This window comes from Oncorhynchus clarkii, chromosome 1 (assembly GCF_045791955.1).
Source record: "Oncorhynchus clarkii lewisi isolate Uvic-CL-2024 chromosome 1, UVic_Ocla_1.0, whole genome shotgun sequence".
NCBI lineage: Eukaryota > Metazoa > Chordata > Actinopteri > Salmoniformes > Salmonidae > Oncorhynchus > Oncorhynchus clarkii.
The window spans coordinates 1,316,530-1,335,001 of record NC_092147.1 but is presented as its reverse complement, the minus strand read 5'-3'; the positions used below and the strand labels follow the sequence as shown (position 1 = coordinate 1,335,001).

The following is an 18,472-nucleotide window of genomic DNA, read 5'->3' as shown; positions in this document are numbered from 1 at the left end:
GCCCTGTGCGAACTGCCCTGTGCGAACTGCCCTGTGCGAACTGCCCTGTGCGAACTGTGAGTGAAGTGCTGAAAGATGAATTTTTAGAAGCACACAGGCATAGAAGTCTAATTTACCTGCCAGTCCAGAGTGACAGTCCTGGTGTTTCCTGGCTATTTACATAGTATTGTAAAATAACTGATCCAAAGGGCTTTGACTTCTCAAACATGGCAGGAAGCGAACACAATATGATGCCCCATCCCCTTATTAATTCAGCCACTTACATAGCAACTTAAACTGAGGGGTCATGTTTTTCAAGCAGGAGATAAAGATAAAAACCGCAAAACTAATATCTTGCTGTGTTTAGTAAACACAGATCTAAAAAGCTTCTTAATGTCATTTCTGCTCGGCTTCAGACTCGTTTTGTTCTTCAGGAGCACTTCTAAACTTGGGTGAAAATTCAGAACAGGCATTCTGTCAGCAGACAGCTCTGACCGACAGCTCTGACCGACAGCTCTGACTGATGTCTAGCTACAGTTGAAGTCATTATCGGCCATTCACCAGGTCCCACTATATCGGCCATTCACCAGGCCCCACTATATCGGCCATTCACCAGGCCCCACTATATCGGCCATTCACCAGCCCCCACTATATCGGCCATTCACCAGCCCCCACTATATCGGCCATTCACCAGCCCCCACTATATCGGCCATTCACCAGCCCCCACTATATCGGCCATTCACCAGCCCCCACTATATCGGCCATTCACCAGCCCCCACTATATCGGCCATTCACCAGCCCCCACTATATCGGCCATTCACCAGCCCCCACTATATCGGCCATTCACCAGCCCCCACTATATCGGCCATTCACCAGCCCCCACTATATCGGCCATTCACCAGCCCCCACTATGTCGGCCATTCACCAGCCCCCACTATGTCGGCCATTCACCAGCCCCCACTATGTCGGCCATTCACCAGCCCCCACTATATAGGCCATTCACCAGCCCCCACTATATAGGCCATTCACCAGCCCCCACTATATCGGCCATTCACCAGGCCCCACTATATCGGCCATTCACCAGGCCCCACTATATAGGCCATTCACCAGGCCCCACTATATAGGCCATTCACCAGCCCCCACTATATCGGCCATTCACCAGCCCCCACTATATCGGCCATTCACCAGCCCCCACTATATAGGCCATTCACCAGCCCCCACTATATAGGCCATTCACCAGCCCCCACTATATAGGCCATTCACCAGCCCCCACTATATAGGCCATTCACCAGGCCCCACTATATAGGCCATTCACCAGCCCCCACTATATCGGCCATTCACCAGCCCCCACTATATCGGCCATTCACCAGGCCCCACTATATCGGCCATTCACCAGGCCCCACTATATCGGCCATTCACCAGGCCCCACTATATAGGCCATTCACCAGCCCCCACTATATCGGCCATTCACCAGCCCCCACTATATCGGCCATTCACCAGGCCCCACTATATAGGCCATTCACCAGGCCCCACTATATAGGCCATTCACCAGCCCCCACTATATCGGCCATTCACCAGCCCCCACTATATCGGCCATTCACCAGGCCCCACTATATCGGCCATTCACCAGCCCCCACTATATCGGCCATTCACCAGCCCCCACTATATCGGCCATTCACCAGGCCCCACTATATAGGCCATTCACCAGCCCCCACTATATAGGCCATTCACCAGCCCCCACTATATCGGCCATTCACCTGATCATTCGTTTTTTATCGCTCATATAGTCCAGAAAGAAAATATTCTATCCAGTATAAAGGCTGAAGGAGGAGAAGTCCACAGCTCATTGTCTAAGAAGGTTACCATGGTAAAGACTATCCTGAGTCACGCCTGAGAGCATCAGCATGGAAATTGGACCACGATGACAACAAAAAGTCTCAGTGGAATTACACAACCTGCCAGCGCGGAAATGTTGACAGTCGCTACCAAGAGAACCATCCCATCTTACCGCAGTGTCTCCCGGATCAACCATCCCATCTTACCACAATGTCTCCCGGATCACTTGCGTCTCGGTGACAAAGGCTTTCTCTTCAGGCAGATACAATGGGTCAGTGTTGTACACGTGTTGGTCCCTGTGGAGAAAAAAAAACGCAATAAAGCTTTAGGATTACAATCTCTTCACAAACATCAACACAGCATGCTCAGATAACCATGTCTGCCCAGAGCGATTTGGGCCAGGTCAAAAGCAGTGTACTATATAGGGAATCGTGTTCTATTTGGGACTCAACCCAGGTTGCCAGGTTCAGGGGTCATACCAGACGTTGAGCAGGTTGGAGTGTAGATGGAGACTGTGAGGGAAGCGGGGAGTGTGGCCCTGCCAGTACGGAGTAACCACATGTTGCTCTAACCAGGACCTGGCATCAGGCTCACCCACTGTAATCACAAGACAATAAACCCACTGTAATCACAAGACAATAAACCCACAAGACAACAAACCCGCTGTAGTCACAATAAACCCACTATAATCACAAGACAAACCCACTGTAACCACAATAAACCCACTGTAACCACAATAAACCCACTGTAATCACAATAAACCCACTGTAACCACAAGACAATAAACCCACTGTAACCACAAGACAATAAACCCACTGTAATCACAATAAACCCACTGTAATCACAATAAACCCACTGTAATCACAATAAACCCACTGCAATCACAATAAACCCACTGTAACCACAATAAACCCGCTGTAGCCACAAGACAATAAACCCGCTGTAGTCACAATAAACCCGCTGTAGCCACAATAAACCCGCTGTAGCCACAAGACAATAAACCCACTGTAATCACAATAAACCCACTGTAACCACAAGACAATAAACCCACTGTAATCACAATAAACCCACAAGACAATAAACCCACTGTAATCACAATAAACCTGCTGTAACCACAAGACAATAAACCCACTGTAATCACAAGACAATAAACCCACTGTAATCACAATAAACCCGCTGTAGCCACAATAAACCCGCTGTAGCCACAAGACAATAAACCCACTGTAATCACAATAAACCCACTGTAACCACAAGACAATAAACCCACTGTAATCACAATAAACCCACAAGACAATAAACCCACTGTAATCACAATAAACCTGCTGTAACCACAAGACAATAAACCCACTGTAATCACAAGACAATAAACCCACTGTAATCACAATAAACCCACTGTAATCACAATAAACCCACTGTAGCCACAAGACAATAAACCCGCTGTAATCACAATAAACCCACTGTAATCACAATAAACCCACTGTAATCACAATAAACCCACTGTAACCACAATAAACCCACTGTAATCACAACACAATAAACCCACTGTAGTCACAACACAATAAACCCACTGTAGTCACAAAAAACCCACTGTAATCACAATAAACCCACTGTAGTCACAATAAGCCCACTGTAATCACAAGACAATAAACCCGCTGTAATGACAAGACAATAAACCCGCTATAACCACAACACAATAAACCCACTAATCACAATAAACCCACTGTAATCACAAGACAATAAACCCACAATAAACCCACTGTAATCACAATAAACCCACTGTAGCCACAAGACAATAAACCCACTGTAGTCAGAATAAACCCACTAATCACAATAAACCCACTGTAATCACAAAACAATAAACCCACTGTAATCACAATAAACCCACTGTAATCACAATAAACCCACTGTAACCACAATAAACCCACTGTAATCACAATAAACCCACTGTAATCACAATAAACCTACTGTAGTCACAAAACAATAAACCCGCTGTAATCACAAGACAATAAACCCACTGTAATCACAATAAACCCACTGTAATCACAAGACAATAAACCCACTGTAATCACAAGACAATAAAGCCACTGTAATCACAATAAACCCACTGTAATCACAATAAACCCACTGTAATCACAATAAACTCACTGTAATCACAAGACAATAAACCCACTGTAGTCACAATAAACCCACTGTAGTCACAATAAACCCGCTGTAGTCACAATAAACTCACTGTAGTCACAACAAACCCACTGTAGTCACAAACCCACTGTAGTCACAATAAACCCACTGTAGTCACAACAAACCCGCTGTAGTCACAACACAGTAAACCCGCTGTAGTCACAACACAATAAGCCCACTGTAGTCACAATAAACCCACTGCAGTCACAATAAACCCACTGTAACCACAAGACAATAAACCCGCTGTAGTCACAACACAATAAACCCACTGTAGTCACAATAAACCCACCGTAATCACAAGACAATAAACCTACTGTAATCACAATAAACCCACTGTAGTCACAATAAACCCACAAGACAATAAACCCGCTGTAGTCACAACACAATAAACCCACTGTAATCACAAACCCACTGTAGCCACAATAAACCCAGTGGAGTCACAATAAACCCACTGTAACCACAATAAACCCACTGTAACCACAATAAACCCACTGTAGCCACAATAAACCCACTGTAGCCACAAGACAATAAACCCACTGTAATCACAATAAACCCACTGTAACCACAATAAACCCACTGTAATCACAATAAACCCACTGTAACCACAATAAACCCACTGCAATCCCAATAAACCCACTGTAACCACAATACACCCACTGTAGTCACAATAAACCCACTGTAGTCACAATAAACCCACTGTAGTCACAATAAACCCACTGTAGCCACAAGACAATAAACCCACTGTAATCACAATAAACCCACTGTAACCACAATAAACCCACTGTAGTCACAATAAACCCACTGTAACCACAAGACAATAAACCCACTGTAATCACAATAAACCCACAAGACAATAAACCCACTGTAATCACAATAAACCTGCTGTAACCACAAGACAATAAACCCACTGTAACCACAAGACAATAAACCCACTGTAATCACAATAAACCCACTGTAACCACAATAAACCCACTGTAATCACAATAAACCCACTGTAATCCCAATAAACCCACTGTAACCACAATACACCCACTGTAGTCACAATAAACCCACTGTAGTCACAATAAACCCACTGTAGTCACAATAAACCCACTGTAGCCACAATAAACCCACTGTAGCCACAAGACAATAAACCCACTGTAATCACAATAAACCCACTGTAACCACAATAAACCCACTGTAGTCACAATAAACCCACTGTAACCACAAGACAATAAACCCACTGTAATCACAATAAACCCACTGTAACCACAATACACCCACTGTAGTCACAATAAACCCACTGTAGTCACAATAAACCCACTGTAGTCACAATAAACCCACTGTAGCCACAAGACAATAAACCCACTGTAATCACAATAAACCCACTGTAACCACAATAAACCCACTGTAGTCACAATAAACCCACTGTAACCACAAGACAATAAACCCACTGTAATCACAATAAACCCACAAGACAATAAACCCACTGTAATCACAATAAACCTGCTGTAACCACAAGACAATAAACCCACTGTAATCACAAGACAATAAACCCACTGTAATCCCAATAAACCCACTGTAACCACAATAAACCCACTGTAATCACAATAAACCCACTGTAACCACAATAAACCCACTGTAATCCCAATAAACCCACTGTAACCACAATACACCCACTGTAGTCACAATAAACCCACTGTAGTCACAATAAACCCACTGTAGTCACAATAAACCCACTGTAGCCACAAGACAATAAACCCACTGTAATCACAATAAACCCACTGTAACCACAATAAACCCACTGTAGTCACAATAAACCCACTGTAACCACAAGACAATAAACCCACTGTAATCACAATAAACCCACAAGACAATAAACCCACTGTAATCACAATAAACCTGCTGTAACCACAAGACAATAAACCCACTGTAATCACAAGACAATAAACCCACTGTAATCACAATAAACCCACTGTAATCACAATAAACCCACTGTAGCCACAAGACAATAAACCCGCTGTAATCACAATAAACCCACTGTAATCACAATAAACCCACTGTAATCACAATAAACCCACTGTAACCACAATAAACCCACTGTAATCACAACACAATAAACCCACTGTAGTCACAACACAATAAACCCACTGTAGTCACAACACAATAAACCCACTGTAGTCACAACACAATAAACCCACTGTAATCACAATAAACCCGCTGTAGCCACAATAAACCCGCTGTAGCCACAAGACAATAAACCCACTGTAATCACAATAAACCCACTGTAACCACAAGACAATAAACCCACTGTAATCACAATAAACCCACAAGACAATAAACCCACTGTAATCACAATAAACCCACTGTAACCACAAGACAATAAACCCACTGTAATCACAAGACAATAAACCCACTGTAATCACAATAAACCCACTGTAATCACAATAAACCCACTGTAGCCACAAGACAATAAACCCGCTGTAATCACAATAAACCCACTGTAATCACAATAAACCCACTGTAATCACAATAAACCCACTGTAACCACAATAAACCCACTGTAATCACAACACAATAAACCCACTGTAGTCACAACACAATAAACCCACTGTAGTCACAACACAATAAACCCACTGTAGTCACAACACAATAAACCCACTGTAGTCACAATAAACCCACTGTAATCACAATAAACCCACTGTAGTCACAATAAGCCCACTGTAATCACAAGACAATAAACCCGCTGTAATGACAAGACAATAAACCCGCTATAACCACAACACAATAAACCCACTAATCACAATAAACCCACTGTAATCACAAGACAATAAACCCACAATAAACCCACTGTAATCACAATAAACCCACTGTTGCCACAAGACAATAAACCCACTGTAGTCAGAATAAACCCACTAATCACAATAAACCCACTGTAATCACAAAACAATAAACCCACTGTAATCACAATAAACCCACTGTAATCACAATAAACCCACTGTAACCACAATAAACCCACTGTAATCACAATAAACCCACTGTAATCACAATAAACCTACTGTAGTCACAAAACAATAAACCCGCTGTAATCACAAGACAATAAACCCGCTGTAATCACAATAAACCCACTGTAATCACAAGACAATAAACCCACTGTAATCACAAGACAATAAAGCCACTGTAATCACAATAAACCCACTGTAATCACAATAAACTCACTGTAATCACAAGACAATAAACCCACTGTAGTCACAATAAACCCACTGTAGTCACAATAAACCCGCTGTAGTCACAATAAACTCACTGTAGTCACAATAAACCCACTGTAGTCACAAACCCACTGTAGTCACAATAAACCCACTGTAACCACAAGACAATAAACCCACTGTAATCACAATAAACCCACAAGACAATAAACCCACTGTAATCACAATAAACCTGCTGTAACCACAAGACAATAAACCCACTGTAATCACAAGACAATAAACCCACTGTAATCACAATAAACCCACTGTAACCACAATAAACCCACTGTAATCACAATAAACCCACTGTAACCACAATAAACCCACTGTAATCCCAATAAACCCACTGTAACCACAATACACCCACTGTAGTCACAATAAACCCACTGTAGTCACAATAAACCCACTGTAGTCACAATAAACCCACTGTAGCCACAAGACAATAAACCCACTGTAATCACAATAAACCCACTGTAACCACAATAAACCCACTGTAGTCACAATAAACCCACTGTAACCACAAGACAATAAACCCACTGTAATCACAATAAACCCACTGTAACCACAATACACCCACTGTAGTCACAATAAACCCACTGTAGTCACAATAAACCCACTGTAGTCACAATAAACCCACTGTAGCCACAAGACAATAAACCCACTGTAATCACAATAAACCCACTGTAACCACAATAAACCCACTGTAGTCACAATAAACCCACTGTAACCACAAGACAATAAACCCACTGTAATCACAATAAACCCACAAGACAATAAACCCACTGTAATCACAATAAACCTGCTGTAACCACAAGACAATAAACCCACTGTAATCACAAGACAATAAACCCACTGTAATCACAATAAACCCACTGTAACCACAATAAACCCACTGTAATCACAATAAACCCACTGTAACCACAATAAACCCACTGTAATCCCAATAAACCCACTGTAACCACAATACACCCACTGTAGTCACAATAAACCCACTGTAGTCACAATAAACCCACTGTAGTCACAATAAACCCACTGTAGCCACAAGACAATAAACCCACTGTAATCACAATAAACCCACTGTAACCACAATAAACCCACTGTAGTCACAATAAACCCACTGTAACCACAAGACAATAAACCCACTGTGATCACAATAAACCTGCTGTAACAACAAGACAATAAACCCACTGTAATCACAAGACAATAAACCCACTGTAATCACAATAAACCCACTGTAATCACAATAAACCCACTGTAGCCACAAGACAATAAACCCGCTGTAATCACAATAAACCCACTGTAATCACAATAAACCCACTGTAATCACAATAAACCCACTGTAACCACAATAAACCCACTGTAATCACAACACAATAAACCCACTGTAGTCACAACACAATAAACCCACTGTAGTCACAACACAATAAACCCACTGTAGTCACAACACAATAAACCCACTGTAGTCACAATAAACCCACTGTAATCACAATAAACCCACTGTAGTCACAATAAGCCCACTGTAATCACAAGACAATAAACCCGCTGTAATGACAAGACAATAAACCCGCTATAACCACAACACAATAAACCCACTAATCACAATAAATCCACTGTAATCACAAGACAATAAACCCACAATAAACCCACTAATCACAATAAACCCACTGTAATCACAAAACAATAAACCCACTGTAATCACAATAAACCCACTGTAACCACAATAAACCCACTGTAATCACAATAAACCCACTGTAATCACAATAAACCCACTGTAATCACAATAAACCCACTGTAGTCACAAAACAATAAACCCGCTGTAATCACAAGACAATAAACCTACTGTAATCACAATAAACCCACTGTAATCACAAGACAATAAACCCACTGTAATCACAAGACAATAAAGCCACTGTAATCACAATAAACCCACTGTAATCACAATAAACCCACTGTAATCACAATAAACCCACTGTAATCACAAGACAATAAACCCACTGTAGTCACAATAAACCCACTGTAGTCACAATAAACCCGCTGTAGTCACAATAAACTCACTGTAGTCACAATAAACCCACTGTAGTCACAATAAACCCACTGTAGTCACAATAAACCCGCTGTAGTCACAACAAACCCGCTGTAGTCACAACACAACAAACCCGCTGTAGTCACAACACAGTAAGCCCACTGTAGTCACAACACAATAAACCCACTGCAGTCACAATAAACCCACTGTAACCACAAGACAATAAACCCGCTGTAGTCACAACACAATAACCCACTGTAGTCACAATAAACCCACCGTAATCACAAGACAATAAACCTACTGTAATCACAATAAACCCACTGTAGTCACAATAAACCCACAAGACAATAAACCCGCTGTAGTCACAACACAAACCCACTGTAATCACAAACCCACTGTAGCCACAATAAACCCAGTGGAGTCACAATAAACCCACTGTAACCACAATAAACCCACTGTAACCACAATAAACCCACTGTAGTCACAATAAACCCACTGTAGCCACAAGACAATAAACCCACTGTAATCACAATAAACCCACTGTAACCACAATAAACCCACTGTAATCCCAATAAACCCACTGTAACCACAATAAACCCACTGTAATCCCAATAAACCCACTGTAACCACAATACACCCACTGTAGTCACAATAAACCCACTGTAGTCACAATAAACCCACTGTAGTCACAATAAACCCACTGTAGCCACAAGACAATAAACCCACTGTAATCACAATAAACCCACTGTAGTCACAATAAACCCACTGTAGTCACAATAAACCCACTGTAGCCACAAGACAATAAACCCACTGTAATCCCAATAAACCCACTGTAGTCACAATAAACCTACTGTAGTCACAATAAACCCACTGTAGCCACAAGACAATAAACCCACTGTAATCACAATAAACCCACTGTAACCACAATAAACCCACTGTAGTCACAATAAACCCACTGTAGTCACAATAAACCCACTGTAATCCCAATAAACCCACTGTAATCCCAATAAACCCACTGTAACCACAATAAACCCACTGTAGTCACAATAAACCCACTGTAGTCACAATAAACCCACTGTAGCCACAATAAACCCACTGTAGCCACAATAAACCCACTGTAGCCACAATACAAAAAACCCACTGTAATCCCAATAAACCCACTGTAGTCACAATAAACCCACTGTAGTCACAATAAACCCACTGTAGTCACAATAAACCCACTGTAATCACAATAAACCCGCTATAACCACAACACAATAAACCCACTGTAATCACAAGATTGGGCTTCAGGTATTGAGAGTATATGATCTGTACCTGTCCAGGTAACAGGGACCGTCTTCTCCTGGTCCTCCTGGGGGGTACGGTCCACCTGTATCCCAGAATCCTCTCTGCTGAGCGGCTGCTGACTGTCCTCGTCCTCGCTCTCCTCCTCAGACCACTCCTAGATAGAGAGATGTTTAACAGACCACTCCTAGATAGAGAGATGTTTAACAGACCACTCCTAGATAGAGAGATGTTTAACAGACCACTCCTAGATAGAGAGATGTTTAACAGACCGCTCCTAGATAGAGAGATGTTTAACAGACCGCTCCTAGATAGAGATGTTTAACAGACCGCTCCTAGATAGAGAGATGTTTAACAGACCGCTCCTAGATAGAGAGATGTTTAACAGACCGCTCCTAGATAGAGAGATGTTTAACAGACCGCTCCTAGATAGAGAGATGTTTAACAGACCGCTCCTAGATAGAGAGATGTTTAACAGACCGCTCCTATGGTAGAGAGATGTTTAACAGACCGCTCCTATGGTAGAGAGATGTTTAACAGACCGCTCCTATGGTAGAGAGATGTTTAACAGACCGCTCCTATGGTAGAGAGATGTTTAACAGACCGCTCCTATGGTAGAGAGATGTTTAACAGACCGCTCCTATGGTAGAGAGATGTTTAACAGACCGCTCCTATGGTAGAGAGATGTTTAACAGACCGCTCCTATGGTAGAGAGATGTTTAACAGACCGCTCCTAGATAGAGAGATGTTTAACAGACCTCTCCTATGGTAGAGAGATGTTTAACAGACCGCTCCTATGGTAGAGAGATGTTTAACAGACCGCTCCTAGATAGAGAGATGTTTAACAGACCGCTCCTAGATAGAGAGATGTTTAACAGACCGCTCCTAGATAGAGAGATGTTTAACAGACCGCTCCTAGATAGAGAGATGTTTAACAGACCGCTCCTAGATAGAGAGATGTTTAACAGACCACTCCTAGATAGAGAGATGTTTAACAGACCGCTCCTAGATAGAGATGTTTAACAGACCACTCCTAGATAGAGATGTTTAACAGACCGCTCCTATGGTAGAGAGATGTTTAACAGACCGCTCCTATGGTAGAGAGATGTTTAACAGACCGCTCCTATGGTAGAGAGATGTTTAACAGACCGCTCCTATGGTAGAGAGATGTTTAACAGACCGCTCCTATGGTAGAGAGATGTTTAACAGACCGCTCCTATGGTAGAGAGATGTTTAACAGACCGCTCCTAGATAGAGAGATGTTTAACAGACCTCTCCTATGGTAGAGAGATGTTTAACAGACCGCTCCTATGGTAGAGAGATGTTTAACAGACCGCTCCTAGATAGAGAGATGTTTAACAGACCGCTCCTAGATAGAGAGATGTTTAACAGACCGCTCCTAGATAGAGAGATGTTTAACAGACCACTCCTAGATAGAGAGATGTTTAACAGACCGCTCCTAGATAGAGATGTTTAACAGACCACTCCTAGATAGAGATGTTTAACAGACCGCTCCTATGGTAGAGAGATGTTTAACAGACCGCTCCTATGGTAGAGAGATGTTTAACAGACCGCTCCTATGGTAGAGATGTTTAACAGACCGCTCCTAGATAGAGATGTTTAACAGACCACTCCTAGATAGAGATGTTTAACAGACCGCTCCTAAATAGAGAGATGTTTAACAGACCCCTCCTAGATAGAGATGTTTAACAGACAGCTCCTATGGTAGAGATGTTTAACAGACCACTCCTAGATAGAGATGCTTAACAGTCCACTCTTATAGTAGAGATGTTTAACAGACCACTCCTATGGTAGAGAGATGTTTAACAGACAGCTCCTATGGTAAAGAGGTAGATGAACACAGACCGCATGAGAGGAATGTACACAAAGACGAGGAATAGAGACAGTTTGTGGAAGTATGCCGTATCTACTTTGAAGAACTAGTCAAATTATTTGGTCAAACAGCTATGAAGCGTACTGAGGCAGGCTAGCTAAATAGGATGACTGTTCTCCCCGTGCTGTCTTCAGAGATAACGTTAGATGGTCTGGCTGGCTGCTACTGCCTTAGCAGAGATGAGATGATGACTTTAAGGAATGAAAAATAATAAAGTCATCAAATACAAAATGCAATATACACAACTGAAATATTGTATTATTTCATAGAAATGTCCTATTTTTCAATTGATGTCTACCCAATGTGGACCTGACAAAGACAATGGAATATTTTCTTCCACTATTTTTGGCTTTGGAATTTCAATTAAAAAGCTCTGAAATCATTTTAATGTCGTCATTTTATAATGCATTTGATGTTGTAAAAAAATCTAGAATTTTTTAATATTGGAACCGAAACCAAACCGACCTCAAAAAGCACTAATCACTCAGTAGTAAGAGAGAGAGACTCCTGTTAGAGACAGTTAACAGTTAGCATCAAAACAAGGCCAGGAAGAGGAAGGACTACACACTACATCAAATCAGCCATCCCATTAGAACTGACTGAATCAGACAGAGTGCTTGGAGAGAGATGGCTCTGGTCAATAAGGGTGGCATTTGGACGGCGCCACGGTTTCAAAACAGTGCAGTAGATTCTGGTAATAATAGAAATGAAGGGCTGAACATCACGGAACATGTTTGAAATGGAAAATGAGCAGAAGAAAGAGTTGAATCATGTTTTACTCACTGGGGTGTCTGGATATGGATCTGTGTCTAGCTCTCCTTCCTTTAAATATCCACACCAGTCAAAGTCGTCTTCTTTCTCTACACAGACACAGGGGGTCATGTAGTCCAGACTGAGAACACATCAGGAGTAAGAGGAAAATCAGAGGAAGGAAAGGGTTATGTACTCACCAGTCTCCTTCAGTCTGGGTGTCTCGCTGTAGTTGGAGTTAAGGGGAGAGTCGGAGAGGTGTAGGAGAAGGTCCAGGAGACTGTGATGAACGTCAGTCTGTAACAAAACATAGGAGGACACAAGGTAGGTCATTCACTGCACTGCAAACTAAGCGTACAGGTTCATTTTATGATACAGGCTGTGTGCATTATGTTGATCATATGCGAGCCTGCCAGACGAGTTAAATGCCTTTTACGCTAGCTTTGAGGCAAGAAACACTGAAGCATGCATGAGAGCACTAGCTGTTCCAGACGACTGTGTGATCACGCTCTCCGTAGCCGATGTGAGCAAGACCTTTAAACAGGTCAACATTCATAAAGCCGCGGGGCCAGATGGATTACCAGGACGTGTACTGAGAGCACAGACCAACCAGCAAGTGTCTTCCCTGACATTTTTACACCACAAACTGTCATGTTCCAAACACACAAAGACCGTCGTGCAGAGGGCACGACAACATCGTTTCCCCCTCAGAAGACTGAAAAGATTTGGCATGGGTCCTCAGATCCTCAAAACAATCTACAGCTGCAACATCGAGAGCATCCTGACTGGTTGCATCACTGCCTGGTATGGCAACTGCTTGGCCTCCGACCGCAAGGCGCTACAGAGGGTAGTGCGTACGGCCCAGTACATAACCTGGGGCCAAGCTTCCTGACATCCAGGACCTCTATACCAGGCAGTGTCAGAGGAAGGCCCCAAAAAATTGTCAAAGACTCCAGTCACGCAAGTCAAAAACGGTTCTCTCTACAACCGCACAACAAGTGGTACCGGAGCCCCAAGTCTAAGACCAAAATGTTCCTGAACAGCTTCTACCCCCAAGACAGAAGACTGCTGAACAACTAATCAAATGCCCACCCAGACTATTTACATTGACCTTTCAGTCACTGGTGGGTGCCACACTATGCTTCCTGCCCCCCACCCCCACCTCGCTTGTAATTATAGAGTCTGTGTGCAGTATGTTTCTGGTCCAACCATACCTTAGTTCCATCTGTGTTGGGTAGAGGTGAGTTGAGGAACTCTTCTGTCAGTCTGACCCAGCTCTCTGCTTTACTCAGGTCTGAATGCACCATCAGTTTCTCATAGATCCTGAAACAGTGGTATTGCATCATGCTCCTAATGAACAGGTAACGTTAATTCTACATACACAAATCATATAACCTGTTTGCCAACTCACCCATTCACACTGCGTTGAACTTTATGACTATTGGCATCTAGGAAACGGTGAAACCTGCCAACACAGAGACAAACCCACGATGACTATCATAACAGTTCATCTTTGACTATATCACCTTTTCTAAAGCAGCTGTGTAATCATAATTAAAATGTGGCATCCTTACCTGAAATTGGACCAGGTAAATTTCAGTGCCAGTTGAAAGTTCTGCTCTTCTTCATCTTGAATCCCACTGATGTGTTTGACCAGGTTCTTCACCTCTTCCTCGGTCTCCTTTTCGAATTTGGTCCAGTGCGCCTGTGACATTATTGTGACCAATTTGACTAGCGTTAGCAAGCTAATACATTCACTGTGCTGTAAAATTCACCAACGAAGAAACTGCATTTATTGATAGCTGGACTCTTGATGCTGTATCGTCGGATAGTGCCAGCTAAATCTTTTTCAATTAGCATGCCAGCTTATTAGCTGGCCGTTGCGTTGAAATTCATTATGTGGAAACAGTGGGAGCTAGCTAGCTACGCGTTAGCAACGAGTAAAGGCCTAAAGACACGTCCCTTGAAGTTATGATACTAAACTAGAGAAATTAAATCGCATGCATTATTTATGCATCAGAAGACGTTGCAATGAATTAATTTGTTTCAGCTCTCCGCCGTTAATGTTTATTATGATAGCTAGCTATCTTCATGCAACAACTTCTCGAATACTAGCAACGCTAACGATGACGTCACTGTCCTATGGTAATGAGAAAACCGTCAAAATAAAAGTCCGCATTTCAAAACATATATATTTTTTAACTTCAGTTAACTAGGCAAGTCAGTTAAGAAGAAATTCTTATTTACAATGACGGCCTACTAGAATACAAAATTACTTGTGCGGGGATGGGGTCTGGGATTTATTACAAAAACAAACAACAAAAAAAAAAAATATATATATATATATATATTTTTTTTTTGAAAAATGTATATATTTTTCATTTCACATTCAAATACAATTACAAATTTAGTGCATAACGTTGTACATAACATGGATACTTAAACAGTATCAACAAGTACCGTAACCATATAAGAATATCAAAACTCCTAAAAAAAAGTGCTGTTCTGCAGAACCTGACCAGTATTATTGGCCTATATTTAAGCTTAACATGCCTCTAACAATCTCCAAAAGCAATACAAACAATTCTATAAATAAAAATATATACATATGCCAAAATGCACTCTGGATAAACCTCAGTGTATATCAAATATCTACAAAGGCTTAGTTTACATTTCAATTGTACCTATGTAATACAATTATATATCGGTTAGAAACACATTTACAATGACGGGTAAATCCCTTTCCATCTCTGTTTTACTGATGCAATGCCCCCCTTATCTATTTCGAATTGTATTCTTTTCCAAACTTCCTGTTTTATAAATTGAACCAATCCCGTCGGTGACCACTTGAGGGTGTCATTAACTGCACCACATCTGGCCTCCCAAAGTTTGGTTTTGATAAGGGACACCAGAGTCACTAATGCTAATAATTGCACCCTTTCCACATTTTTTATTTCAAGTTTGGCAACCCCTTCATAATCAATGTTTTTTAAAATCTCAAAAAATTGTTAACTTTTTCCCCAAACTGATTGAGCAAAAGAACATTCCCATAAAACGTGGAATTGTTTCGATTGCGAAACAATTGTCCCTGGGACAGAATTTAATTAGGGTCAAATTATGATCGTATAAAGTTGAACGGACCGGAAGACGTCTGTGTAAAACAAGCCAATTAAAATATTTCAGTCTGTTGTCTAACCCTTTTAATTGTGTCCGTATCCAGGTGGAAGGCGATATTGGTAATCCGTCTCTAGAACCACTCCTTTATTGGGCGTCTTGCTAATTGCCTATAATTTCCACCTGTTGTCTATTCCATTTGCACAACAGCATGTGAAATTTATTGTCAATCAGTGTTGCTTCCTAAGTGGACAGTTTGATTTCACAGAAGTGTGATTGACTTGGAGTTACATTGTGTTGTTTAAGTGTTCCCTTTATTTTTTTAAATAGTGTACTCTACAAGTAGCCCTATGATACATTGTATGAGCATCACCAACAACACAGTGAATGGGAAGATAGATTTTTTGGAACAGTATTTTTATTGGAATTTCACAATTTTCACCCATATTAAGAGATACAACAACAGAGACAGAGCACACAGAAGAAAACAACAAGAAAAACAGCGCCCACTTATACATATCTACGCATATATATATATATATATATATATATATATATATACACACACACATACAGTGCCTTGCGAAAGTATTCGCCCCCCTTGAACTTTGCGGCCTTTTGCCACATTTCAGGCTTCAAACATAAAGATATAAAACTGTATTTTTTTGTGAAGAATCAACAACAAGTGGGACACAATCATGAAGTGGAACGACATTTATTGGATATTTCAAACTTTTTTAACAAATCAAAAACTGAAAAATTGGGCGTGCAAAATTATTCAGCCCCCTTAAGTTAATACTCTGTAGCGCCACCTTTTGCTGCGATTACAGCTGTAAGTCGCTTGGGGTATGTCTCTATCAGTTTTGCACATCGAGAGACTGAAATTTTTCCCCATTCCTCCTTGCAAAACAGCTCGAGCTCAGTGATGTTGGATGGAGAGCATTTGTGAACAGCAGTTTTCAGTTCTTTCCATAGATTCGATTGGATTCAGGTCTGGACTTTGACTTGGCCATTCTAACACCTGGATATGTTTATTTTTGAACCATTCCATTGTAGATTTTGCTTTATGTTTTGGATCATATTGCGTTTACTCCATATAAAGGAACTTAGCCATCCATTTACATCCTTTATTACCTTATTGGAGAGTTTTACTGGGATCATTTGGATTGGGTAAAGTAGTCTAGGTAAAATGTTCATTTTCAAGAGGGATATTCTACCCAACCAAGAAATCGGGAGAGAGTTCCAGCGCTCCAGATCCTGTCTTATTGTATCAAACAAGGGAACAAAATTGGCTTTGTACATTTGCTGGAATTTAGGAGTTACAAATATACCCAGATACATGAAACTTGAGGGAGACCATTTAAAAGGGAATGGGGGGAGAAGTATTAGGTACAGAGTGTAGGCTACCAAGTGGCGTAGCCTCTGACTTAGTTAGGTTAATCTTGTAGCCTGAGAATTCGCTGAATAATTCAATAATATTAATAAGAGATGTAATTGAAGTCTCGGGACTAGAGATGAATATCAGGACATCATCAGCATACAAGCTTATTTTATGGTGAACATCACCAATGAGCAGCCCCTGTATAGCAGGCGTTGCCCTGATGGCCTCGGCCAGTGGTTCCATAACGAGTGCAAAGAGGAGGGGGGATAAAGGACAGCCCTGTCTGGTACCTCTGTGTATAGAGAAGCTATTTGACCGTAGCCCATTAGTAAGGACAGCAGCCTGAGGATCATCATATAAAACTTTCACCCATTTTATAAAGTTGTCCCCTAGACCAAATTTATTTAGAGCAAATAATAGGTAAGACCACTCCACACGATCAAATGCTTTCTCAGCATCTAGGGAGAGCACAAGACCATCCATAGCACTTTGTTGGTAGGCTTGAATTACATTAAGAAGTCGCCTGACATTGTTGCATGACTTACGGCCCTTAATGAAGCCAGTTTGGTCTCCTTTCACAATTAGTGGCAGTGAGTCCTCTAATCTTGTGGCTAGAATTTTAGAAAGCAATTTTCTATCCACATTCAGAAGGGAAATTGGTCTGTACGAGGAACAAGACTCTGGACATTTTCCCTTTTTGAGAATAAGGGAAATGTTGGCTTCTCGCAGCGTTTGAGGGAGCTGGTCATTTGAAAATGAGTGGTTAAACATATCACGCAATGGCTCAAGGATCAGGCCATGGAACTCTT

General features: G+C 41.5%; 1 protein-coding gene across 1 annotated transcript in view; it reads right to left on the bottom strand.

Moving 5' to 3' along the window:
* LOC139412257 (tubulin gamma complex component 5) overlaps positions 1–15,310 on the bottom strand; it is a 52,343-nt gene extending 37,033 nt beyond the window's left edge. The window contains exons 1-8 of the mRNA XM_071159134.1: positions 14,743–15,310; positions 14,580–14,633; positions 14,383–14,491; positions 13,369–13,465; positions 13,202–13,278; positions 10,555–10,681; positions 2,295–2,412; positions 2,022–2,111 (exon numbers count right to left, since the gene is read on the bottom strand). Of these exons, the coding sequence (XP_071015235.1) occupies positions 2,022–2,111; positions 2,295–2,412; positions 10,555–10,681; positions 13,202–13,278; positions 13,369–13,465; positions 14,383–14,491; positions 14,580–14,633; positions 14,743–14,882 (812 nt within the window). The 5' untranslated portion in view covers positions 14,883–15,310. The remainder of the gene's footprint in view (positions 1–2,021; positions 2,112–2,294; positions 2,413–10,554; positions 10,682–13,201; positions 13,279–13,368; positions 13,466–14,382; positions 14,492–14,579; positions 14,634–14,742) is intronic.
* Positions 15,311–18,472: the final 3,162 nt, after the last annotated feature.